Genomic DNA, 27,227 nt, shown 5'->3' on the forward strand with positions numbered 1-27,227 from the left:
ACCAGTCATCCCCTCACCTGCCACTCCCACACCTGCCACACCCTGTACTGCCACACAGCCCACCTGCCACACCCTGCACCAGCCACACCCTGTAGCTGCCACTCCCACACCTGCCACACTCTGTACTGCCACACAGCCCACCTGCCACACCCTGCACCTGCCACACCCTGTACTGCCACACACCCCACCTGCCACTCCCACACCTGCCACACCCTGTACTGCCACACACCCCACCTGCCACACCCTGCACCAGCCACACCCTGTAGCTGTCACTCCCACACCTGCCACACCCTGTACTGCCACACACCCCACCTGCCACACCCTGCACCAGCCACACCCTGTAGCTGTCACTCCCACACCTGCCATACTCTGTACTGCCACACAGCCCACCTGCCACACCCTGTAGCTGCCACATCCACACTTGCCACATCCTGTATGTGTCACACCCTGCACCTGCCACTCCCACACCCGCCATACCCTGTACTGCCACACAGCCCACCTGCCACACCCCTCACCTGCCACACCCTGTAGCTGCCACTCCCCTGACCTGCCATTCCCCTCACCTGCCACTCCCCTCACCTGCCACACCCTATACCTGCCACTCCCACACCTGGCACACCCCTCATATGTCACTCCCCTCACCTGCCACACCCCTCACCTGCCACTCCCACACCTGCCACACCCTAAACCTGCCACACCCTTCATGTCACTCCCCTCACCTGCCACTCCCACACCTGCCACACCCTATACCTGCCACTCCCACACCTGCCACACCCCTCTTATGTCACTCCCCTCACCTGCCACTCCCCTCACCTACCACTCCCACACCTGCCACACCCCTCATATGTCACTCCTACACCTGCCACACCCCTCACCTGCCACACCCTATACCTGCCACTCCCACACCTGCTACACCCCTCATATGTCACTCCCCTCACCTGCCACTCCCACACCTGCACAGCCTGCACACCCCTGTTGCTGCCTGCAGTCACAGCTCCACAGTGCGCCCCAGCACCTGGCAGGACAGCGAGGCGGCAGGAGCCTCCACGTCACAGGTCCTGCAGGATGTGGCAGAGCCATGTGTGGCAAAGGATCTCACAGGTGGGGATGTCCTCTCCTGTCCTTCAGAGGAAATTGGTCTTTGGTTTGCCGTGACAAACAACAGAACCCTAGATCAGCCCAGTACCTTCCTCACTGCCCCCTCCCCACTCAGCAGCTGTCAGTCAGGTGCACCCTGGGCCTAGACCTCCGCGTGTCTGCCATCGCCTCGGCCCCTCCTGGCACACGACCACAACTTCCTCAGAGGCCCAGGGTGAGCAGCAGACCAGGGAAGCAGGAGCAGCAGGCCCTGGACGCTGGTGGATGGGACGAGAGCATCAGGAGGGCGACGCTCCTTGGGGGGACGAGGGGCGCAGCCATGGGGAAGACACGCCTGGCCTCGTCACGAGACGTGTCCAGGCTGGCGGCACCTGTGCAGACCAACAGGAGCAGGATCTGACTCCTGGTTTGATGCTTACACAGCTGGGATGGCTGCAGGACTGCACAGCCCTTTGGGCGAGGGGCAGGGGAAGCAAGGGCCGTCACTGGCCTGTTTGCCCTCTGGAGACCCCCAGAGAGCTGGCTACTGAGCTGCTTACGATCTGTGACCGACCCTGTGACGATGCACGCATATCAGAGGTCTCACCACAGCCCCACTGCACAGGTGTGGAAGACAGAGGCTGAGGGCGACTGCTGACTTCCCCACAGCATCTCAGAGGCAGAGGTGAGCCAACGGAACACAGGAGGGAGGACAGCTCTCCACACAAGGACAATGGACAGACACAGGCAGCTGCTCACTGCCATGTGGTGGGAGCAGAGTGGTGGCTTTGTCGGCTGCGAGGCTGGCCACAGAAGTGACAGGGCCTGTCTGGAGCAACAAAGTGATTAGGGAGGGCAGGGTGACAACCTCCTGGCGCCCTGTCTCAGGACAGGCCCCGCAGGGCACAGTCACAGGAGGTTGAACGTGGCTAGGCAGAAGGCATAATTGGCATGGGATGGGCTGTGCACAAACCTTAAGCCGGCAGAAACACCATGGCTGTTACAGGACGAGACTAAGGGACACTCGCACAAATGGCCATGCATGGTGACACCAGAAATGGACACAGAGACAGCAAGAACCCAGGGCTGTAACCACACTGCAGGCTGCAGATGGCAGCAGGAAGACAAGACCGGGCTGAGGGTCCGAGGGCAGGGAGGTGGATGTGAAACATGGGTTTCTCAAGGCAAAGACACAGAGGCAGGAGGCCGGCCCTGTGATAAGAGGCCCGAGACCCCGAGACCACCCAGGCCTCTTTCAGCCTGAAGGTGGAGGAGATAGGGGAGGACGTGGTGCCCAGCACAGCAGTGCATCATGGTAAGAGACAGGCAGGCGGGGAGGGAGCTGCAATGCGGAATAATCCACAGAGACCCCAAAAGGCACAGGCAGGAACTGCCACATCGGGAGAACGGCCGGCCCCGCAGGTCAGGAAGAGAGGCTCAGCCTTTGGATGACTTCGTGTCCTTGACAGCATCAGGAAGAACTGGCTTTAACAGGGGTGCAGCTTCTCCGATGTTTTGTTTTACAACCAAGTGCGCTGAGGAATCATCGGCAAAGCCAACGGGACCTCAGGATGCTGCAGCTTCGTCCTGTCGGGACCACAGCATGCCACCTAGGGCTGCCAGTCACTTTCTGCATTGGGAAAAAACTCATGGCTCTGCAAAGTAAGACTTCTTCCTCCCTCACACGTGCCCAGGGCTCTTGCTCGCCACGCAAATGAACGCTCTTAAACTGTTTTCTGGGGTCCTCAGAACAGCGTATGCCATGACTGAAAGACGAACACACACCTCATAAACCGCCACAACTCGCTCGCCTGTGCACGGTTAACACTGTCAGGGTGGAAAACTACCGGGGAAGAGATAACCGCTAAATTCATGCTCAAAAGACTTGTGCACAAATATTCCACGAACAGATGATCTCAAAGTACAAACTCGGGTCACAAAATCAACACAAACCTGAACTTTGCAAAAGTCAAAATGACTTGAAAAGGCCCTAGAATACCCAAGACTTCCTGAAAGCAAGCAAGGAGCATCAGAACCCGAGAGGGTCGGCTGCCTCCCCAGCCACTCCAGGGAGTGGGAGGGAGCGGAGCAGGCGGCCCCCCGGCTGTCGCTGGCAGGGGCACAGCTGTCACCCAGGACACCCATCTGCAAAAGTCCCTTGCACAACTCAGCACTGCCCTCCCCAAAGGCGGATCCTCTGAAGAACAGGCACTTCCCTCACTCTGGCAGACTCGGGACCCAGTCCCCCGAGCTAGAACAGTGACCGAGGCAGACGTCTTCCTAGCGCGCTTCAGCGTGGATCCTACCATGGCAGCCGAATGCACAGAAGTGAGACTCCCCACTCTACCTCACTCCTAGTTCGGCGGGTTCTGCCCAGGCCCCGAGACCCCGGCTCTGCCCTGCTCCTTTAGGGGCTCTGGAACAGCTGGTCTTGAACTCTAGCCGCAGATCCATCGGCGGTCACCAAAAGGAAGCTTCTCGCGGCACCAAGTTTCTGAACCTGCACAAAACGGCCAGGAGGAGGAGGAGCCAGCGCACCATCTTCCTGAGCCGTGGGCATCTCTGGTCCTCAGGCACCTCCCAGCCACGCAGCACTGCCCAAGGGCAGCCCCATGAGAGTAGACACACGCCCTTGTGCACTACCCACAGCTGCCCAGCACGCATCCCGTCCTTGGGGCACCACTGTGCCCGCGCTCCGCGTGTGCACACTTTGCAGCCTGCCTGACCTCGAGGCCCGCTCCTGAGAAGCCCTTTGGAAGGTGAAGACGGTGCAGACATGTCAAAGCCAAGGCAGACACAGGCAGGAGGAGAGGGGAAAGTTCACTAGCTGCCATTTCGCACTTTGAAATGAATTGGGAACCGGCCTGCCAACGCTGTTTGACAGCAGGAGCCGGAGGCCAGGAGCCAAAGGCCCTGCACTCACCTGGCGGGCAGGAGGCGGCCCGGGCCATCTCTCCCCAGGCGGCTCTCCTCAGGGGCTCCCAGCCCATTCTGTCCAGAACTGAGTGGGCCACATACCATTCCTCAGAAGCCAGCCCCGGGTCTGCTGTGAAACGGCCCCTTCGAGATCCCAGAGAAAGGTCTGCAGGAGGGGGCAGCCTGCTCTCACGCTTGCCCCTCAGGCTTGCCCCGCGCTGCTCGGGCTCTCTAGCCTCCCCTCACAGTGCTCCTGCCCCTCAGCTCTCTCTGCGACCCTCACACACTGCTGCCTGCAAAGGCGCCTCCACAAGCCGGAAGGATCAGGCCTGTGAGGAGAGCTCTGGAGCCAGGTGCCCCGCCCTGAGGTCTGGGGAAAATGGAGGAGCAGGAGGGTCCCCTGTGGATGTCCACCCCTGCTGCGTTCTGGATCCAGCCCCGCAGTCAGCAGCTGCTGCTGGAGCCCTGGGCCACCTCCCTCCCCTCCATGCATCCCTGTAACCAGAGAGGTCCGCAAGCCTCCACGGCACAACCCGGGTCAGCGCCGACACCCCTGCCAGGCCACGGGGCTCTCAAGTCCATGGTCTCCACGGCCTTCCGGCTCTGACCATCTTTTGATTTGGGTGCAGAGGTTCAAGCTGTGCCCAAGCCCAGGGTAAAGCTCCTTCCTGTGTGAGGCAGAGGAGAGGGGTGGGAGGGGGAGGGGAGAGGGAAAGAGGGGGAGGGGCAGGAGGGAGGGAAGGGGCGGTGAGAGGTGGCACAGAAGGCCTGGAGCCATCTGACCAAGAGGAGGAGGAAGCTCCTCTGTCCCCAGGGGCCCTCTGAGCCCCAGCTGAGGCACCCTGGGTGTGAGGGGAGCACCTCTGGTCAAGGTCGACCCCTAGTCTGAAGGAAAGCCGGTGAGGAGAAGCTGGACATACTTCGCTGGACTCTGCCACACTCACTGGGGTGGAGAATGCAGATGGCAATGGGCGAGGCCCCTGGAGAACTAACAGAGGCACAGCGAGACCCAGCTGCCCCACACCCGGGTGTGCCTAGGGAAGCAAAGGGGCACCTGTGCTCCCAGGGTGACGGCCGTGCTCCTCACAAGAGCCAGGCTATGGAATCACCCAGGTGTCCGCCTGTGCATGCATGAATACATGTACACAGACACACGTGCAATGTTATCCTGCCACGGAAGAGTGGAATCCCAGCATTCACAGTAAAATAGATGGAAGCAAAGATCACTGTGTTAACTGAAATAACTCAGACCCAGAAAGGCAAATATCACATGTCCTCCCACATATGAAGTTTTTTTTTTTTTTTTAAAGATTTTATTTATTTGAAAAGAGTTATCGAGAGAGGTAGAAACAGAGAGAAAGGTCTTCCATCTGCTGGTTCACTCCCCAATGGCTGCAACGGCCGGAGCTGAGCTGACCTGAAGACAGGAGCCAGGAGCTGTTTCTGGGTCTCCCACGTGGGTACTGGGGCCCAAAGACTTGAGCCATCCTCTGCTGCATTCCCAGGCCACAGCAGGGAGCTGGATTGGAAGTGGAGTACCTGGGATTCATAGTGGCGCCCATTTGGGATGTTGGTATTGCAGATGGTGGCTTTAGGCAGCTTTACCCACTAGGCCATGGCACTGCCCTCATGAAGAACTTTAAAAGAAGTGCAGGGGCCGGCACTGTGATGTAGCAAGTAAAGCTGCTGCCTGCAGTGCCAGCATCCCATATGGGCGCTGATTTGAGTTCCGGCTGCTCCATTTCCAATCCAGCTCTCTTCTATGGCCTGGGAAAGCAGTAGAAGATGGCCCAAATCCTTGGGCCCCTGCACCCACATGGGAGACCTGGAAGAAGCTCCTGGCTCCTGGCTTCAGATCGGTGCAGCTCTGGACATTGCAGCCAGTTGGAGAATGAACCAGCAGATGGAAGATCTCTCTCTCACTCTCTCTCTCTCTCTCTGTAACTGACTTTCAAATAAATAAATAAATCTTTAAAAAATAAGTGGAACTGAGAATGGTGACTGGCAGAGGATGGGAAGAGCAGGGGCATGGAGGGCAGAGGGCCATGGGTGCCAATGGTGCCACGAAGCCATGGGTGCTGGCTCACAGTACCCACGCCAGTTCACAGCGCAAACAGGAAAGGAGAGCAGCAGGGCTCCAAGCACAGGGAACACCTAACCATGCTGACAGTCACACACCGTACCCCCAAAAGGTACACAAATGAAAACATTCACCATGTGAGGAGATGGAAATGCTACCTACCCTGATGTGATCTTCACCAATAAACATGTATTGAGTTACCACACCGTGCCCACACACATGTCCTACCCTGATGTGGGCTTCATACTATACATGTACTAAGTTATCACACCGTGCCCACACACATGTCCTACCCTGATGTGGTCTTCATGCTATACATGTACTAAGTTATCACACCGTGCCCACACACATGTCCTACCCTGATGTGGTCTTCATGCTATACATGTACTAAGTTATCACACCGTGCCCACACACATGTCCTACCCTGATGTGGTCTTCATGCTATACATGTACTAAGTTATCACACCGTGCCCACACACATGTCCTACCCTGATGTGGTCTTCATGCTATACATGTACTAAGTTATCACACCGTGCCCACACACATGTCCTACCCTGATGTGGTCTTCATGCTATACGTGTACTAAGTTATCACACTGTGCCCACACACATGTCCTACCCTGATGTGGTCTTCATGCTACACGTGTACTAAGTTATCACACCGTGCCCACACACATGTCCTACCCTGATGTGGTCTTCATGCTACACGTGTACTAAGTTATCACACCGTGCCCACACACATGTCCTACCCTGATGTGGTCTTCATGCTATACGTGTACTAAGTTATCACACCGTGCCCACACACATGTCCTACCTTGATGTGGTCTTCAGGGTATACATGTACTAAGTTATCACACCGTGCCCACACACATGTCCTACCCTGATGTGGTCTTCATGCTATACATGTACTAAGTTATCACACCGTGCCCACATACATGTCCTACCTTGATGTGGGCTTCATACTATACATGTACTAAGTTATCACACCGTGCCCACACACATGTCCTACCCTGATGTGGTCTTCATACTATACATATACTGTAAGTTATCACACCGTGCCCACACACATGTCCTACCCTGATGTGGGCTTCATACTATACATATACTGTAAGTTATCACACCATGCCCACACACATGCCCTACCCTGATGTGGTCTTCATGCTATACATGTACTAAGTTATCACACCGTGCCCACACACATGCCCTACCCTGATGTGGTCTTCATGCTATACATGTACTGTAAGTTATCACACCGTGCCCACACACATGTCCTACCTTGATGTGGGCTTCATGCTATACATGTACTAAGTTATCACACTGTGCCCACACACATGTCCTACCCTGATGTAGTCTTCATGGTATACATGTACTAAGTTATCATGCCATGGCCCATACATGTGTCCTACCCTGATACGATGTTCACACTGAACACATGTACTGAGTTATCACACCATCTCCCTACACATGTACAATGAAAATAAAAAGGCATTAAAACATACATTTCTGTGTAGAAAATACAGAGGGTAAAGTGTAGTAGTTCTCTGGATTACTACCTTTGTGGGAGTTCATGTGTGTGGAGCAATCACACAGACCAATCAAGGCTCAATGGTCTACAAAGCTGCGCCAGCCCTGAGCCACCCACGCCCCACATGGCTGTCTCACTCCCTGTCTTTTCTTTCAGGGAACAAAGACACTGGATCCATATTCTGGAGAAACAAAACCATGCTCTGAAAAGCAAGAACATGCCACTGCTTTGGGGTCAGGTGTCTCACTTTTAAGTTCTGAGCCTATCAGTCAGTATCAGTACTCGTGAGTCCCACACCGCGTGTCCATCTCAACCATGGAGATTTCTGTGGGCAAAGGCCTCAGCGGCTCCAGGACTATTTCAGAGAAAAACACAGGGACCGGTTCTTAATTGTGTTAGCTGCAAAACTTCACAGTTCCCATGTAATTTAATAAAGAAAATGCTTTGGCTATTTGTGTTAAATCCACTTTTAAAATTGCTTTTCTTTAGTGTAAATTTTAAAAAGGAAATACAAATTGGTTTCCTCTGAAGGCAGGAGAGAGATGAACTAGCTTCCTCCTAGGGTTGTTTCCATTGGAAAAACTGTTCTGAAAGATCAGAAACACACTTTGAAACTGGCTACTAATGGGGCCAGTGCTGTGGCATAGTGGGTAAAGCTGCTGTCTGCAGTGCCGGCATCCCATATGGGTGCCGGTTCGAGTCCCAGCTGCTCCACTTCCAATCCAGCTCTCTGCTATGGCCTGGGAAAGCAGTGGAAGATGGCCCAGGTCCTTGGACCCCTGCACCTGCGTGGGAGACCTGGAAGAAGCTCCTGGCTTCGGATCAGCTCAGCTCTGGTCATTGCGGCCAACTGGGGAGTGAACCAGCAGATGGAAGACCTCTCTCTACCTGCTTCTCCATCTCTCTGTGTGTAACTCTGGTTTTCAAATAAATAAATCTTTAAAAATAAAAGAAAAAGAAACTGGCCACCGCCTCAACTGGCTCCTGCCACTTCAGGATTGGCTCACTTACACACACTCTCCCCAGGTGAAATACCTGATGACCCAGAGGCACAGCCAGGCAGCAGTAGTCAGAGGGAGTAGTTAGAATCCTCACCAGGTTAGAACAGGAAGAGCACCTGCCCAAGTGTCTCAGGGCTGCCGGCTGGCAGGGAAGGTGCCAGACAGCGCCCACCTCACAGGGTGCCACCTCGGGAGCTTTCCTTTCCACTCAAGCATGAGCCTGGCAAGCGTCCGTTCCTCAAGCGCACAAAATGTCAGGAACCATAATCCTCGGTCCAAACAGAACCTGCTGGATTCTTGCTGTGCACACCAAGCAGGAATTGCAAGGGTATCGGGAAGGCCAGGGAGCAGAGTGCTGCACTTAACTTGGCAAGCACACCACCCAGCAAACACCAGGAACCCAGGGAAGGCACCCGCTGCTGCCCTGGGAAGTGCACAGTGAGACTGAGCAATGGGCACGGTCCCACATTGGTGAGCATTCTGCATTGCAAGTTTCTGAATGTCCCGTGAACTTGTTGAAGCTCCCTCACATGTACTAAAATATACACACATATATACAGTCACAGATCATCTACAGGCACACAGATACACAGTACTCCTGCATGCACAATATGTTCACTGATCACACAGATACACATGTGTACTCATATGCACATACACGTACACATTCACTGATCATCTACACGGACATACATAATGAGAACACATCTACACTCTGCCCGTGGCCAGCATCTCGCAGGCCACCCCACTGAGGGCCAGAGTAGTCACAACTGCCTCAAAGTGGAGTAAGTCAAGCACACAGGACAACGGAACTGTGAGACTGGGAGATGAGTGAGACGGGCAGGAGCTGGCACTGCGGAGCCTCTGTGCGGGGCACGTGCACTGCTCTGGTGCTAGGCGTCGGGGTCAGATGCAGCCAGTGCAGCCCGCAGTGCACCAGGACTCCTCACAGGGGTCTGGGGGAATCACCTGAGAGACAAGGTCCACACAGGGGGCCAGAGCCACCACTGCTGCTAAGGGTGGGCTTTTCTGTCACCCACAAAGAGAAAGTGGCAGGTGGATCCACGTTTGTCACCACCTTTCAGGCTCTGTCCTGGCTGGGTCCACTGGAGAGAGCACAGCAGGCAATCATGGCGGATGTTCTGTGTGTGAGGACGTGGCACCCGCCCCACTGGCTCCACTTCCCATTCTGGTTCTCAAAGGCACATGAGTCCTAGGGTTGAGTGTCCACTCAGGGCCTCAGTGTGTCTGCTCCCTGGTAAGTCCAAGGCCTTGGGAGTGACCACACGCAGGCCTGGTCACACCAGTGCCAGCCTCAGGGTGAACCCATTCCATGTGACCCCATTCATTCACTAGAACACCAGCTGAGGGAGAGAGCTGCATCGAGCCTCGCTGTGTCAGCTACAGACACAGGGAAGCCCGGTAATGGAAGCGCTGACTCTAAGCTGGCCTCCTCCTCCGAGCACAGGTTGGCGGTGGGCACTGCAAGTCCAGCCTCTTACTCGCGAGGCCTCATGGTACGCCCACCTGACTTTGGTTTCAGGTATTTTGACTAGAAGCTTCCAGGCTGTGTGCTGATAGGATGAACTGCAGGGGACAGGGAATTGCAAACCTCTCCTCTTTACTGCGGGGTCAACCACACCCCGGCCTGGCCAGCTCAGCGGCCAGCACCCTGTGAGCCCAGCAGTGGCGTCTGCCGCACTAACATTCTCACCCCCATGACCACAGAGCCTCCTTCATGAGAGAGGAAACCCCGCCAAGCGGCCAAGGCTGAGGCAGCCCCGGAACTCCTCCCAGGTTTGTCCACAGCTCCAGCAAACCACAGGGAGCAACCAGCTGGACAGCAAACCCTGGGGTCTCCATAGCACATCCTCAGAGGGTCCAGGAAGCAGCTTCCTGGGACGGCACAGAATAAGAGACACCATTTTGAGTGCGAGAACCAACATGGGTGCACTGCCCTTTTGCTAGAAGGCCCTACTCGCACCACTTACCAGGGAGCAGACCCACTGAGGCCCTGAGTGGACACTCAACCCGAGGGGCTGGCAGAAGAGAAAGGTGGGCAGCGAGGACCCCCAGGCTCCAGCTGACCTCTGGCCTGTACCTGGCCTGTCATGAAAACCAGACATGACACGGGGCATGAGCGCAAGCCAGCAACTGGCCCTCAACAACACTACTGACCACTGTCATGGAAATACAAGGCACAGTAGGGTCATGTGTGTCATACATTGCCCTAAACACAGGACTGGTCTCGGCAAAGGCCAGGTCATTGTGGGGGCAGCAACAATGATCCCAAAGTGAGGGCGTGGTATGGCCCAGTCTCCCCATGAAACACTCCAAAGTGAGGGCATGGTGTGGCCCTGTCTCCCCAAGAGTCACCCCACGGGGAGGGCGTGGTGTGTCTCAGTGTCCCATGGGTCACCCCATAGGGAAGGCGTGGTGTGACTCAGTGGTCCATGGGTCAACCCATAGGGAAGGCGTGGTGTGGCTCAGTGGTCCATGGGTCACCCCACTGGGAAGGCGTGGTGTGGCTCAGTGGCCCATGGGTCACCCCACTGGGAAGGCATGGTGTGGCTCAGTGGCCCATGGGTCACCCCACTGGGAAGGCGTGGTGTGGCTCAGTGGCCCATGGGTCACCCCACTGGGAAGGCATGGTGTGGCTCAGTGGCCCATGGGTCACCCCATGGGTAGGGTGTGGCGGGGCTCAGTGGCCCATGGATCACCCCATGGGGAGGGCGTGGTAGGGCCCAGTCTCCCCATGAGTTACCCCACGGGGAAGGCGTGTGTGGCTCAGTGACCATGGATTACCCCACGGGGAAGGTGTGGTGTGGCTCAGTGGCCCATGGGTCACCCCATGGGCAGGGCGTGGCAGGGCTCAGTGGCCCATGGGTCACCCCATGGGGAGGGCGTGGTAGGGCCCAGTCTCCCCATGAGTTACCCCACGGGGAAGGCGTGGTGTGGCTCAGTGGCCCATGGGTCACCCCGCAGGCAGGGTGTGGCGGGGCTCAGTGGTCCATGGGTCACCCCACAGGGAAGGCGTGGTGTGGCTCAGTGTCCATGGGTCACCCCACAGGGAAGGCGTGGTGTGGCTCAGTGGTCCATGGGTCACCCCACGGGCAGGGCGTGGTGAGGCTTGGCCGCTTTATATCTAATGCCGCAGTAAGGGGAAGTGTGGTCCAGTCTCTGAAATATTTACATTGGTCCCTCCTCCCCAGAATCTCCTAAATCAGCCAAGTAAAATCTCCAGTCCTGTGGGCTTTTGCTTTTCACTGTAAAACTTTCAGAGTCGGATTCAGAGGAGGGCGCTGAGCTCGGAGAAGTGGAGTTTTGCTCCAGGCAGGTGCACATGCCCCAGGTCACTGTCTGCCCTGTGCCCTGCCTGGCCTGCTCCCTGGCCCTCCTTCCCTCCGCCCCCAGCCCAGTCTGCCCACTGAAAGAAGTGTACCTTAGCAAATGTGACTGGGGCCCAGTCACTCCGCAGAGATTTTCTGGCCAGCATACTTCTTCCAGCAACTGGAAATGCTGTCCCCATGTCAGGGCCACAACAGCATGAGTCCTCGTGGGAGCCGCACCGTCCACCAGCCTTCACACATGTTTGATGTCACCCCAGCCACGTCTCCGTCAGGCACCACCATGGGAGTCCCTCACGCCCGATGCGGCAGCAGCCAGCAGCTGGGAGAGTTCCGGCTGAGCCTCAGCACTCTGCCCTGTGTCCCAGCTTCCCTATCACACAAGTCCTCACAAAACACACACTCAGCAGACGGAGCTGGCTGCGGAGCAGGGGAGACTCACGGGAATGGCGGTTTGGCAGGGACCTCCGGGGTCTGGGCCAGGCCAGGGTCCTGCGGTGATGGGTGCCCCTGGCTCGTCTTTCCTGCTCCCCCTTCTCCTGTCCTGCTCTGCACAGCCTGCCCCTGCCCACACCACCATCACCCCCGGGAGCAGTGGGGAAGCCAGCACAGGACCTGAGACAGAAACTGCTGACCCTCGGCCAGAACCGGGAGTCCCAGAGCAGCAGAGGCTGGGGGGTGGGGACGCAGGAGCTCTGGTTCATGGGCACACATAGGACACAGCTCCTCCACGTCTTAGAAAACACGAAACTACCACGCAAGCCCCTACCATGCAACCCAGCCGTCTCCCTGCCTGGCATTCACCCAGGCAAGCTGAGGGCTGTGTCCACAGGCAGCCGACACACGGACGCTTACGGTGACTCTACTTGTGATCACCAGAATGTTAGCAGCCAAAACACCCTGCAGGGCGTGAGTGGATTAATTTCCAGGGGCCTCTCAGACAACGGAGTGTCACTCACCACCAAAAGGACACGAAAGATGGAGCTTTGGAAGACATGGAGGAACCTCACCTGCCTTTTAGTAAGTAGAAGAAGCCAATTATTTCTCAGAAAAAGAAACATGCTTTCACATTTTTCATTTACTTATTTTCATTTTCTTTGAAAGGCAGAGAGAAGACGGAGCCAGCTCTTCCACCCACTGTTCCCCCCACACCCTGGCAGGGGGCACGTTAGCAGGACACAGAGACCGGACTAGACCCAGGCACTCCGGTGTGGGATCAGGCTCTCCAGTGCGGCACCACGGCACCCACCAGCAGTCCGTGTTACAGGCCTCATGGTGCAGAGTATCCAGAAATCGTCACAAGTTAGAGACAGGAAAAGAGCAGTGGTTGAGCGGGGGAGGATGAGCCATGGCCACTCTGTCTGTCCAAGCCCACAAGGATGGACAGCACTGAGGGTGCTGGGCAGTGACTCCGGGTCACTGCAGCGTCACCAGGTCCAACAGATGCAGCTGCTGGCGGGGATGTTGGTGAGGGGCTCCACAGGACATCTCTGTACCTGCTGTGCAGCTTTGCTGCGTTCTGAACACTCTGGAACACGGAGCACAGGGCCGGCGCTGTGGGCAGCAGGTTAAGCCAGTGCCTGTGAGTGGGCGTCCCATGTGGGTGCTGGTTTGAGTCCCAGCTGCTCCACCTCTGATCCAGCTCCCTACTAATGCACCTAGGAAAGCAGCAGCAGGTGGCCCATGTCGGGGACCTGGATGAAGCTCCTGGCCCCTGGCTTCAGCCTGCCCTAGCCTGGGCCATTGCAGCTATCTGGGGAGTAAACCAGTAGATCAAAGATTCCTCTCTCGCTCTCTGCAACTCTGCCTTTCAAATAAATACATCTTTAAAAAGAAACGCAAAGTGCAAGTCACTCAACCACATGAGTCTTGATTTTCTCATCTGCAAAATGGGCATGAACACAGCTGGTTAGCAGGTATGAGCAGGGACCACAGGACTGGAAAGACAGCCACACTGTGACCTGAACCGCTCCCACCTACAGAAGCCTATGCTGTGCCCTGTGCCCTGTCTGCTCAAGAGCACCCCTGGCCTTTGAGGCACTGGGCGATGCACCCCAGGTCTGGGCCGCAGCTCAGACAGGCACCTCCTCCTGAAAACACCACCCAAACAGGAACCCAAAGCCAGGACCAGACTTCCCACAGCACCCAGTCCAGTAGGGTACCCACTCCTCAGCCTTCTCCTCCATAAATGGTAGTGGGGTAAGCCCAGGGATGGTATGCATGGCCAAGAGGTGCAGGTAGGGTGTGCAGGGACAGGAGGTGTAGGGACAGGAAGTGTAGGGACAGGAGGTGCAGGGACAGGAAGTGCAGGGACAGGAGGTGCAGGGACAGGAGGTGCAGAGACAGGAAGTGCAGAGACAGGAGGTGCAGGGACAGGAAGTGCAGGGACAGGAGGTATAGGTTCAGGAGGTGCAGAGACAGGAGGTGTAGGGACAGGAGGTGCAGGGACAGGAAGTGCAGGGACAGGAGGTGCAGGGACAGGAGGTGCAGGGACAGGAGGTATAGGTTCAGGAGGTGCAGAGACAGGAGGTGTAGGGACAGGAGGTGCAGAGACAGGAAGTGCAGAGACAGGAGGTGCAGGGACAGGAAGTGCAGGGACAGGAGGTATAGGTTCAGGAGGTGCAGAGACAGGAAGTGCAGGGACAGGATGTGCAGAGACAGGAGGTGCAGGGGTTAGGAGGTGCAGAGACAGGAGGTGCAGAGACAGGAAGTGCAGGGACAGGAGGTGCAGGGACAGGAAGTGCAGGGACAGGAGGTGCAGGGACAGGAGGTGCAGAGACAGGAAGTGCAGAGACAGGAGGTGCAGGGACAGGAAGTGCAGGGGCAGGAAGTGCAGGGACAGGAAGTGCAGGGACAGGAGGTGTAGGTTCAGGAGGTGCAGAGACAGGAAGTGCAGGGACAGGAAGTGCAGAGACAGGAGGTGCAGGGGTCAGGAGGTGCAGGGACAGGAAGTGCAGGGACAGGAGGTGCAGGGACAGGAGGTGCAGAGACAGGAAGTACAGAGACAGGAGGTGCAGGGACAGGAAGTGCAGGGGCAGGAAGTGCAGGGACAGGAGGTATAGGTTCAGGAGGTGCAGAGACAGGAAGTGCAGGGACAGGAAGTGCAGAGACAGGAGGTGCAGGGGTCAGGAGGTGTAGGGACAGGAGGTGTAGGGACAGGAGGTGTAGGGACAGGAAGTGCAGGGACAGGAGGTGCAGGGACAGGAGGTGCAGGAACAGGAGGTGCAGAGATAGGAGGTGCAGGGACAGGAAGTGCAGAGACAGGAGGTGCAGGGACAGGAGGTGTAGTGACAGGAAGTGCAGGGACAGGAGGTGTAGGGACAGGAGGTGTAGGGACAGGAAGTGCAGGGACAGGCAGTGTAGGGACAGGAGGTGCAGGGACAGGAGGTGCAGGGACAGGAGGTGCAGAGACAGGAAGTGCAGAGACAGGAAGTGCAGAGACAGGGGGTGCAGAGACAGGAGGTGTAGGGACAGGAAGTGCAGAGACAGGAGGTGCAGGGACAGGAGGTGTAGGGACAGGAAGTGCAGAGACAGGAGGTGCAGGGACAGGAGGTACAGAGACAGGAGGTGCAGAGACAGGAGGTGCAGGGACAGGAGGTGCAGGGACAGGAAGTGCAGGGACAGGAGGTGCAGCGACAGGAGGTGTAGGGGCAGGAAGTACAGGGGCAGGAAGCGCAGGGAGGGTCTGCAGGAATGAGCATGGGTCCTGCCCATATGCAGGAGGTCTGGATGGGATATGAGGTAAGGTAAGACATCCTGATGGGCAGAACAACCGGGGAGTGTGGCCAGCACCATCCTCCTGGGAGTGGTTGGCAAGAACTTAGAAGGGACAGGAAATACCCCCAGCCAAACCCGAGGCGGGTGTCAGTGCTGGGCTGGGAGCAGCCTGGATATGGGGCCAAGTGTGAGAACCCATGGAGCCCCAGAGGTGGGAGACACTTGGCGGTGGTGTCCCCCAGGTGCTGGGCCAGCCGAGATGCCCCACATGACCCCTGTCAGGGACCCCTAATGTGGACATTTCCTCTTCAGAGACTGCTACCTTCCCTGAGGGTGTGGATAAGAAACCCGCACTTGCTGAGGACGTGGGGGGGGGGCTGACTCAGACCTGCACAAACACCGCCCACACAAGGCACCTGCACTGCACCTCATTCAAGGGTCTCAGGAACCAGGTCAGGCTGGGTGTGGCTTCCCCCACGGAGCGAGGAAGTGAAGAGCAACTGGCAAACCCAGGACCCCCTGGAGCTGGGAGCCCACTGGAGCTCCACAGGTGATTCCGGGGCTCTCACATGGAGACTGGGCCCTGACCGTCCCCAGTGAGAAGAGAACGCCTTGGACAAGCAGGACCCGAGTGCCGGCAGCCCTGAGCAGCGACACAGCCGTCTGAGGGGCAGAATGAGGACGGCAGCTGTGTCTGAGGATCCCGGGAGGAGGGCGCACATGGGCACGCCCCAGGACGCTGACCAAGGACAAGGCGTGTCCCGAGGTTGTCCTGTTTCCAGGGCCGGGGGTCTCACGCCTGTCCTGAATTCACCACAGATTAGCACAGCACTTTGCGCAGAGGCAGCAAGCAGCGGCTCCGTGCGGACGTGTAAGTTCCCATCCTACCAAGCACGGGACACACCAGACACGGGTGCTGGGATGCGATCTCACAAGGAGGATTCTCTGAACAGAAAATCCAGGGCTCTTTCCCTCCACGCCAGTCACGTGAGAGATGTTGATTCACCAGCACTGTTATCCTAAAGTAATCATGCAGAACATAAGGGCCCAAGAGTCAGATTTCTGGTTCCCGCTGCACCCTGGAAAGCAACTGACTGATCCAGAGCTTGGTTGGTGGCAATGGACGGCGGTGCCGGGCACAGAAGCCTGGGGCTGAACCCTGTGTGTTTCAGGCCGAGAGTTAATCGAGGCCGCAGTCGGCTCGTCGAAGTGGAACTTGCCCAGGTGTGTCCCTGCACATGCTGCACGCCAGCTCCAAACACCAAGTGGAGAGTCCGGCTGCTCTCAGGACTCAGGCACCAGCACTCAGCCAATGCCCAGGACCAAGGGCCACCCACCCCGTCTCTCTCTGGGGCTGCCCTGCTTGTCCATACCGCAGAAGGAAGCGAAGGCGGGGTGACAAGGCCCGCACTCTTGTCCTGAGAGGCACTCTTGCCGTCACGGCACACGGCAGCAGTGACCACACCACACGGAACGGCAAAGTGCAGCTCCCATGTGTCTGGAGCTCAGCCAGCCTGCCTGGGCAGAGCGTGGGCTTCCCTTGCTGGGGTCAAAGGTGACTCCCTGGAGAGAGAAGCTGCAGACTCAGCGGGGTTTATTCACGAGTGACAACCCTTGGAAAGCAGAGACTGTGGGTTTAAAGTGATGGATGTTGAGAGTGGGGCTGGTCTGCCCTCAGAGCCACAGGTCCTGGCATAGCGCCCGTGTGACCGTGAAGGTGTGTGAGTGCCACACTTGCAGATCCATGCGCAGGCTGCATGGTGCCCAGCGTGGACACCGCCACTGCCCCCAACCTGGCCTCTAGTTATGCGCTTTGCCTTTGATGACAACTGAATGGACAGATCTGATTGAAAAGTTACATTCATCCCATGCAAACACGTGTTACTGAGTGAGCCCCGCAGACCGGGCCGAGGTGCAGTGACGCCTGCCCCCGGGCAGGCACCTGTCAGACCCTGACGCCAGCATTCCGCAGGCACAGCGGCCCCAGGTGAGCTCCAAAGGCTGACCTCCAGGCTGTTCTGAGGACCTTGGCACCCTGTGCGTGGAGGCCTCTCAGCTGAGTGGCATTAGTGATGAATGATTCTGCGCGAGGCAGGACTTGTTGCTAAATAAGAAGCATGAATCACAAAGTGGGGGAAAGAACCCTGACTTGTTCTATTCTGCGAACAAGCGTAAGGTCACAGCATCTCCGCCCCACACCAGGCGTGCAGCTGCACCTGAGGGCTGCAGGAAAACTGTGAATGAAACCGTGTCCCCCCACCCCCCAGAGGTGGACACAGTGGTGACAGCTCCTGATTGGTGCAGTCTCCGTGCTAGGTATTCTGGCTGTTCTCAACAAGAACTTTCAGAGCGAGCAGTGACCTGGACGCCTGGGTGGGCAACGGCCCTCTTCACAGACACCCAGTCTCATCAGGAAGGGCTGGACGCGGCAGGGCCACTGAGAGAGACACAAGACAAAACAGCACAGCAAGGCGAGAAAGCCGGGGAAACGCTCGCAAAGCCCAACCGGAATCTTCCCCCAGAGGAGCAGGTGCAGGGCACTTGCTCAGGCTTCCCCGCTGTGACGCCCCAAGCCTGTGCTCGCAGAAGCACGCCTCGTCTGGAGCCGCACAGCCCCGAGGACACTCGCACACCGCCTGCTCCCACAAGGCAGCGGCCGCTGCTCGGTCAGCACTAAACGCTGGGATCGCGTGCTTCGGAAACGGCTTTCGCTTTCAAAGCCAAACACAGGGCAGCTCTTCCCTGCGTCTCCTCAAACACCCCCTTCCTTTGATCCTGCTTCCTGCAGCTGCTGTGAGGCCCGAGTACCCGACTGCACTGGGCTCACAGAGGCACCTTCCCCGCAGGCTTCTGCCCCCAGAGTCTGCAGATCAAGCACCCGTCTTAACAGCTGCAGGGCCCTGGGTTTACTCGCTCCCCAGGGAGCTGGGCAGCAGACCAGCAGCTGCACCCTGGCTACGACAGACAGAGGCCAGCCAGCCAGAGCAGGTCCTGCATTACAAAGTGCTCTGGCATTCCGTGGCCATCCGAATCACGGAGAACTGGAGACTGAACTTGTCTTCTGAGAATGACAGCGCTGCAGTCCTGGGCGGCCGCGCGAGACCGTCCCCCAAACCCTCCATGGCAACTGACAGGCTCCCAGCTGCAGTCACGCCAGCCCCTGGCTGCTGCCGCTGCCTGTCCAGAGAGGAGCGCTTCACTCCCAGGAGCAGCGTAGACCATGGCTGGCGGGAAGGCAGGGAGACATGCCGCCTGGAGCCTGGGGCTGCTGGGCGCCCATCCGCTCGCCACCCCTCCAGCCGAGGCCACCCTGCTGGGCAAGTGCCCACCCGAGATGGGAAAAGTGAGGAATGACTCATCCGGACTCACCGCCCGCAGCGTCCAGACGCAGAGCGGCAGGCTCCCGGCAGACAGGGCACCGGGCACCCCAGGGAAGCGCCAGCACCGCTGCCGCCGTGGAGCAGGCCAGGAGACTCAGCGTGTGTCCAGGGCTCCGGTCAGTCACAGCCTGGCCGAGGCCGCCACGGGGCTCTGCAAAGCAGGCACACTGCAGCGCGGCAGGCACAGGATGCGATGCATGTCCCATATATTCAAGCGTGATAGAAAACACGGATCTGGAGTTGGCTCCATGTGGATGTGGGGGCGGCCTGGCTCGCAGCACAACAGGCAGGCGCCTGGCTCCTGATGGAATTAGCCATGGACAGGGGCGTCTGAACGGTGGCGCAGTGCTGTCCCCCGGGACATCAATTACCCGGAGCAGGTGCCTCCGCCTCCTGCCTGCCAGATCAAGTCGCTAATCTCATTTCACAAATGATCCCTATTTAGACAGGAGCCACCTATTGTGATGATATCATTGGCTCTGGGAGCCAAACATGGGCAGCTTCCTGGGGAGCGTCACGGCACTGACGACACGGCCTTTAAAGAGCGAGAGGGCCGGGGCTCGCACAGGCCTGGCCACAGCACGCAGCACCACCAGGCTGGCTGACCCGGGATGAAGAGTGACAGAGGGAGCACACCTTTCCCAGCTGGGCTCACAGACGGGGCGGGGCTCAGCACACAGTGGGCACGCAGTGAGTCCCCCAGCTCCTGTCACATGGGGCACAGCACACAGTGGGCACTGCTGCCAGCTCCTCCAGGTCCTCTCACATGGGGCTCAGCACACAGTGGGCACGCAGTGAGCTCCCCCAGCTCCTCTCTCACATGGGGCTCAGCACACAGTGGGCACGCAGTGAGCTTCCCCAGCTCCTGTCACATGGGGCACAGCACACAGTGGGCACGCAGTGAGCTCTCCCAGCTCCTGTCACATGGGGCTCAGCACACAGTGGGCACGCAGTGAATTCCCCCAGCTCCTCTCTCACATAGGGACAGCACACAGTGGGCACGCAGTGAGCTCCCCCAGCTCCTGTCACATGGGGACAGCACACAGTGGGCACACAGTGAGCTCCCCCAGGTCCTGTCACATGGGGCTCAGCACACAGTGGGCACACAGTGAATTCCCCCAGCTCCTGTCACATGGGGACAGCACACAGTGGGCATGCAGTGAGCTCCCGCAGCTCCTGTCACATGGGGCTCAGCACACAGTAGGCACTGCTGCCAGCTCCTCCAGGTCCTCTCACATGGGGACAGCACACAGTGGGCACGCAGTGAGCTCCCCCAGCTCCTCTCTCACATGGGGCTCAGCACACAGTGGGCACGCAGTGAGCTTCCCCAGCTCCTCTCACATGGGGACAGCACACAGTGGGCACACAGTGAGCTCCCTCAGCTCCTGTCACATGGGGCTCAGCACACAGTGGGCACGCAGTGAGCTCCCCCAGCTCCTGTCACATAGGGACAGCACACAGTAGGCACTGCTGCCAGCTCCTCCAGGTCCTCTCACATGGGGCTCAGCACACAGTGGGCACGCAGTGAGCTCCCCCAGCTCCTGTCACATAGGGACAGCACACAGTAGGCACTGCTGCCAGCTCCTCCAGGTCCTCTCACATGGGGCTCAGCACACAGTGGGCACTGCTGTGAGCTCCCGCAGCTCCTGTCACATGGGGACAGCACACAGTAGGCACTGCTGCCAGCTCCTCCAGGTCCTCTCACATGGGGCTCAGCACACAGTGGGCACACAGTGAGCTCCCCCAGCTCCTGTCACATGGGGCTCAGCACACAGTGGGCACGCAGTGAGCTCCCCCAGCTCCTGTCATATAGGGACAGCACACAGTGGGCACACAGTGAATTCCCCCAGCTCCTGTCACATGGGGCACAGCACACAGTGGGCACTGCAGTGAGCTCTCCCAGCTCCTGTCACATGGGGCACAGCACACAGTGGGCACACAGTGAGCTCCCCCAGCTCCCGTCACATAGGTACAGCACACAGTGGGCACGCAGTGAGTCCCCCCAGGTCCTGTCACATGGGGCACAGCACACAGTGGGCACACAGTGAATTCCCCCAGCTCCTCTGTCACATTGGGCTTAGCACACAGTGGGCACACAGTGAGCTCCCCCAACTCCTCTGACACATGGGGCACAGCACACAGTGGGCACGCAGTGAGCTCCCCCAGCTCCCGTCACATAGGGACAGCACACAGTGGGCACACAGTGAGCTCCGCCAGCTCCTGTCACATGGGGCACAGCACACAGTGGGCACGCAGTGAGCTCCCCCAGCTCCCGTCACATGGGGACAGCACACAGTGGGCACGCAGTGAGTCCCCCAGCTCCCGTCACATAGGGACAGCACACAGTGGGCACACAGTGAGCTCCCCCAGCTCCTGTCACATAGGTACAGCACACAGTGGGCACGCAGTGAGTCCCCCCAGGTCCTGTCACATGGGGCACAGCACACAGTGGGGCAATGCAGCCAGGAGCATGCACCCTTCTCCAAATGCTCCCTGCACCTGAGCACAGCACCCACAGCCTGAGGCGCTGGCACAGGCACACAGGGACCCTGAGGAGTGTGGTCGCGGCACAGATTTTGTGCACAGAAGGCCAGGGTGCGCTGGCACTATCCACAGGTATGTGCTGCTTGGTCCTAACACGAGGATGGGCAAGAAGAGCCAGAGTCGCAGCTCCTGCTGCATTTCTCAGTCCTGAACCGCATCTTATGCATCACTGTGTGGTGCTGCTTGCTGCGTTAATGTAACCATTTCCCTCCCTCCGTGCAGTAACAGGCCTTGCTCTGGAGTCGGCGAGAGTGTGCACAGCCACACACTGAAGCATGCGAAGACACAGGCTGCTCACAGCTACAACTCCCTCAGACAGAACCACAGCGAGGCTGGCGTGCTAGCCGGTCCCTGCTCACATCCTCCCGAAAGATGTCCCTGACGCTCGGAATGGAGCTCTCTAATCATCTTTCACAGGCAGACAGGAGAAATGAGACAGCACAACTAGCAAATTACAGACAGTAAGTAACCTGCAGACTGCTTAGGGTAATGCTGTTTACATCCACTGAGGGAAGAATAATTAGTCATGAAAGATGTATGCCCTTGTTTGCAGCGATGCGGTGAATGACGACTTAGTACAACTGAAAACACCTGCAACATTTGCATCTTCAGATTAACACACACATGGAAACTCCAAGTCCCCCAGCGAGCACTGGAATGTGTTTCCTTGTGGACCAGGTGAGGGCAAAGGGGCGGCTGGGCTCATTGTCCATACTGGGACAGCAAGATGGGACTCTGCATGTGCGGAGCCCGTGAGCCTCTTGCTGACTACCTTCTGGGTCCCCAGGGTAACAGGGTTTCCCCACAGTGGGGTGTGCATCACAGGGCAGGCATCAGGGCTTGACTGACACCCGCTCTGGTTGCTTCTCCCAGGGGATCTGTCTGTATGAAATCTGCCCCTATGTTCAGGTTGAATTCACTGGCAAACGAGATCAAAAGGACTAAGTGAGGATTGGTGTTTGCTAACACTCAGAGATGCCACGAACCCAAATGCATGGACACAGCTGCATGGACTCTTGTGCCCAGTCTGGCTCAGGCACTGAGACGCCAGAGACACAGCTGCACAGACACAGCTGCATGGACCCCTGTGTCCAGTCTGGCTCAGGCTTTCAGAGACACCATGGACCCAGCTGCATGGACACAGCTGCATGGACCCCTGTGTCCAGTCCAGTTCAGGCACTCAGAGACGCCACGGACACAGCTGCACGGACACAGCTGCATGGACTCCCATGTCCAGTCTGGCTCAGGCTTTCAGAGACACCATGGACCCAGCTGCATGGACACAGCTGCATGGACCCCTGTGTCCAGTCCAGTTCAGGCACTCAGAGATGCCACGGACACAGCTGCACGGACACAGCTGCATGGACTCCCATGTCCAGTCTGGCTCAGGTGTTCAGATGCCACGGACACAGCTGCATGGACCTCTGTGTCCAGTCTGGCTCAGTGGGCACACAGAGACACCACAGACACAGACACATAGACACAGCTGCACGGACACAGATGCATGGACTCCCGTAGCCAGTCTGGCTCAGGCACTAAAGATGACGTGGACACGGCTACATGGACACAGCTGTGTGGACACTGCTGCATGGACCCCTGTGTCCAGCCTGGTTCAGTCACTCAGAGATGCCACAGACACAGCTGCATGGACACAGCTGCACGGACCCCTGTGTCCAGTCCGGCTCAGGTGCACAGATATCACGGATGCAGCTGCATGGCACTCAGAGATGCCACAGACACAGCCAGCTGCATGGACACAGCTGTGTGGCCCCCTGTGTCCAGTCTGGCTCAGATGCTCAGGGACGCCACAGACACAGCTGCATGGACACAGCCGTGTGGCCCCCTGTGTCCAGTCTGGCTCAGGTGCACAGAGATGCCACGGACACAGCCAGCTGCATGGACACAGCTGTGTGGCCCTCCATGTCCAGTCTGGCTCAGGTGCTCAGAGATGCCACAGACACAGCTGCATGGACACAGCTGTGTGGCCCGCCGTGTCCAGTCTGGCTCAGATGCTCAGAGATGCCACGGACACAGCTGCATGGACACAGCTGTGTGGCCCCCCGTGTCCAGTCTGGCTCAGGTGCTCAGAAATGCCATGGACAGAGCTGCATAGACACAGCTGTGTGGCCCCCCGTGTCCAGTCTGGCTCAGGTGCTCAGAGATGCCACGGACACAGCCAGCTGCATGGACACAGCTGTGTGGCCCGCCGTGTCCAGTCTGGCTCAGGCGCTCAGGGACACCATGGACAGAGCTGCCGGGACCCCCGCGGCCAGCCTGGCATCAGAGGTGATGCTCCTGTCCTGGAACCACAGGCCAAGGCTGTCGGAACAGCTGCCTCTGGAGCTGCTACCTGGCAGGGTCAGAATTCAGAGCAGTTCCATCTGCAGGCACACTGTCGGTGCTGGCAGGAGCCCTGGCAAATCCGCATCCTGGCCCACGTGCGTGGTGCTCCTGCCCACATTCCCCAGGTCATACTCGGGTCGGTTCAAAGTCTGGGCCCTGCCCCAGGGCTGACCCCTCCTGAGCTTGCCCCTGCCCAACCCTGAAACACTCACTCATGCCATGCCCTCCCCAGCGCTCACAGAGACCACATGTGCTCCTCGCAGCCGCCATTTCCTGAGGCTCATGGCCCAACACTAAGCAGCCGCTGGTCAGAGACCTTAAATATTGGCCCAAATGCAAGAAGCAAGACTCCGGCTTCCAATTCCGGACTCCCAGCCTCGTGGGGGGCCCTTCTCTGCCAGTGAACCCTCCTCCCGGCTCCGGGGCAGCCACTGTTCACTTCTGCACCACAGCCTGTGGCTGGCAGACTCCGGAGGCCGGGGCTCCGGCATCAGTGCCGGCTGTGTGCTGCCGCTGGTCATCACCACGCCACGCAGGAGTTATGCACAGGGTCCCCAGCACAGCCTGCAAATGTCCACATTGAGAAAGGAAGGCGTTTGGCTCCAGGCTCGAGAAGGAAAGTGCCCAACACAGGACAGCGAAACAAGCAGCCCATGTGCAAATGCTCTGACCCACACAGTAACACAGACGTGGCCCGGGGACGCCTCTGCCACCTCTCACAGGAACGCTCACAGCTGGAAGAGGGACCTGCGACATGTGGGTGTTTCCAAATCACTGTCCTGGTTCAGCCCAAGTCTTTGATGAGCTCATCGTCTCCGTCTCCCCTAAACCAGGTCTTGTCGCCTGCAAACACCAGCAGAACCGCTCAGGGGAGGGGCCTCACCTCACCTGCTGTCAGTACACCCGGGGCAGTACACGAGGCCCTGCGAGCACCTGCCACAGGCCTCAGGACAGGTGACCCCACATTCAGTTTTGGATGTAACATCGTTTAGTGCAGGAAAAACGATTTCTGTGTGCCACTGGCCACATTGGTCATGTTTGTTCTGGCGCTTTCAGAAGACAAACAAAGCATTAATGAAAACATTCGGTGCCGGCGCCACGGCTCACTAGCCTAATCCTCCACCTTGCGGGAGGAACTAGAACACTGGGTTCTAGTCCTGGTCGGGGCGCCGGATTCTGTCCCAGTTGCCCCTCTTCCAGTCCAGCTCTCTGCTGTGGCCCGGGAAGGCAGTGGAGGATGGCCCAAGTGCTTGGGCCTTGCACCCCATGGGAGACCAGGATAAGCACCTGGCTCCTGGCTTCGGATCAGCGTGCTGGCCCGGCAGCCATTGGAGGGTGAACCAACGGCAAAAAGGAAGACCTTTCTCTCTGTCTCTCACTGTCCACTCTGCCTGTCCAAAAAAAAAAAAAAAAAATTCGGTTATGAAGAGTCATTCTAGGAAAGTTGCGGATTTTCCTTACAATTTAATCACTCGGGAGTCTTTGCTATCAGTGCCCAAAAGAGTCTTTGTTTTCATCTTGACCGTGCAGCCGTAGCACAACCCTAACGCAATGCAAAAACCGGGAACGCACATATTTCACGTAACTGTAATTTGTTGTGAACCCTGCTTTGAGCCACTAAATGAAGCAGCCAGCCTTGCGGGGCACACAGAGCAGGACAGCGAGGCAAATGCCTGAGCACGTTGCAGCTGGCTTCCCATCAGTAAAGAATTCCTTGGGAAATGCAAACATTGTGGGAATCTAACTTTTATTTAATAAATATAAATTTCCAAAGAACAGCTTTTGGATTACAGTGGCTTTCCCCCCCACCATAACTTCCCTTCCACCCGCAACCCTCCCACCTCCCACTCCCTCTCCCATTCCATTCACATCAAGATTAATTTTCAATTATCTTTATATACAGAAGATCAATTAGTATATATTAAGTAAATATTTCAACAGTTTGTACTCACACAGAAACACAAAGTGTAAAGTACTGTTAGAGTAAAAATTAATAAATAAATTAAAAAGTACTGTTAGAGTACTAGTTATAGCATTAATTCACATTGGATAACCCATTAAGGACAGATCCCACATGAGAAGGAAGTGCACAGTGACTCCTGTTTTTGGCTTAACAATTTGACACTCTTGTTTATAACGTCAGTAATCTCCCTAGGCTCTTGTCATGAGTTGCCAAGGCTATGGAAGTCTTTTGAGTTTGCCAACTCTGATCTGATTTAGACAAGGTCATAGTCAAAGTGGAAGTTCTCTCCTCCCTTCAGAGAAAGGTGCCTCCTTCTTTGATGGTCCATTCTTTCCACTGGAATCTCACTCGCAGAGATCTTTCATTTAGGTTTTTATTTTTTTATTTTTTTTATTTTGTCAGAGTGTCTTGCTTTCCATGCCTAAAATACTCTCATGGGCTCTTCAGCCAGATCTGAATGCCTTAAGGGCTGATTCTGAGGCCAGAGTGCTGTTTAGGATATCTGCCATTCTATGAGTCTGCTGTGCATCCCACTTCCCATGTCGGATCGTTCTCTCCCTTTTTTATTCTATCAGTATTAGCAGACACTACTCTTGTTTGTGTGATCCCTTTGGCTCTTAGTCCTATCATTATGATCAATTGTGAACTGATTACTTTGGCTAGTGAGATGGCATTGGTACATGCAACCTTGATGGGATTGTATTGGAATTCCCCTGGCACATTTCTAACTCCACCATTTGGGGCAAGTCCTATTGAGCATGACCCAAATTGTACATCTGCTCCCTCTCTTATTTCCAGTCTTATATTTAACAGGGATCAATTTTCAGTTAAATTTATACACCTAAGAATAAATGTGTGTTAATTAAATAGCTCAACCAATAGTATTAAGTAGAACAAAAAAATACTAAAAGGGACAATGTATTAAGTTGATCATCGACAGTCAGGACAAGGGCTGATCAAGTCACTGTTTTTCATAGTGTCCATTTCACTTCAACAGGTTTCTGTTTTGGTGCTCAGTTGTCACCGATCAGGGAGAACATATGAGTCCCTTTGGGACTGGCTTAATTCACTCAGCATGATGTTTTCCAGATTCCTCCATTTTGTTGCAAATGACCGAATTTCATTGTTTTTGACTGCTATATAGTATTCTACAGAGTACATGTCCCATAATTTCTTTATCCAGTCTACTGTTGATGGGCATTTGGGTTGATTCCAGGTCTTAGCTATTGTAAATTGAGCTGCAATAAACATTAAGGTGCAGACCGCTTTTTTGTTTGCCAATTTAATTTCCTTTGGGTAAATTCCAAGGAGTGGGATGGCTGGGTTGAATGGCAG

The 27,227-nt window shown here is 56.8% G+C and overlaps 1 protein-coding gene across 5 annotated transcripts in view; it reads right to left on the reverse strand.

The window, feature by feature from the left end:
- DLGAP2 (DLG associated protein 2) overlaps positions 1 to 27,227 on the reverse strand; it is a 583,372-nt gene that overhangs the window by 301,862 nt on the left and 254,283 nt on the right. Inside the window, exon 1 of one of the 5 annotated variants that reach the window (XM_070047248.1) lies at positions 19,032 to 19,875. The exons of 3 other annotated variants lie outside the window; for them this stretch is intronic. In XM_070047248.1, coding sequence (XP_069903349.1) covers positions 19,032 to 19,248 — 217 coding nt within the window. In that variant the 5' untranslated portion in view covers positions 19,249 to 19,875. Of the gene's footprint in view, positions 1 to 19,031; positions 19,876 to 27,227 lie in introns of those variants that run through there. One more of the 5 variants, XM_070047246.1, reaches the window with a different exon arrangement.

This window comes from Oryctolagus cuniculus, chromosome 8, assembly GCF_964237555.1.
Source record: "Oryctolagus cuniculus chromosome 8, mOryCun1.1, whole genome shotgun sequence".
NCBI classification, from domain to species: Eukaryota; Metazoa; Chordata; class Mammalia; order Lagomorpha; family Leporidae; genus Oryctolagus; species Oryctolagus cuniculus.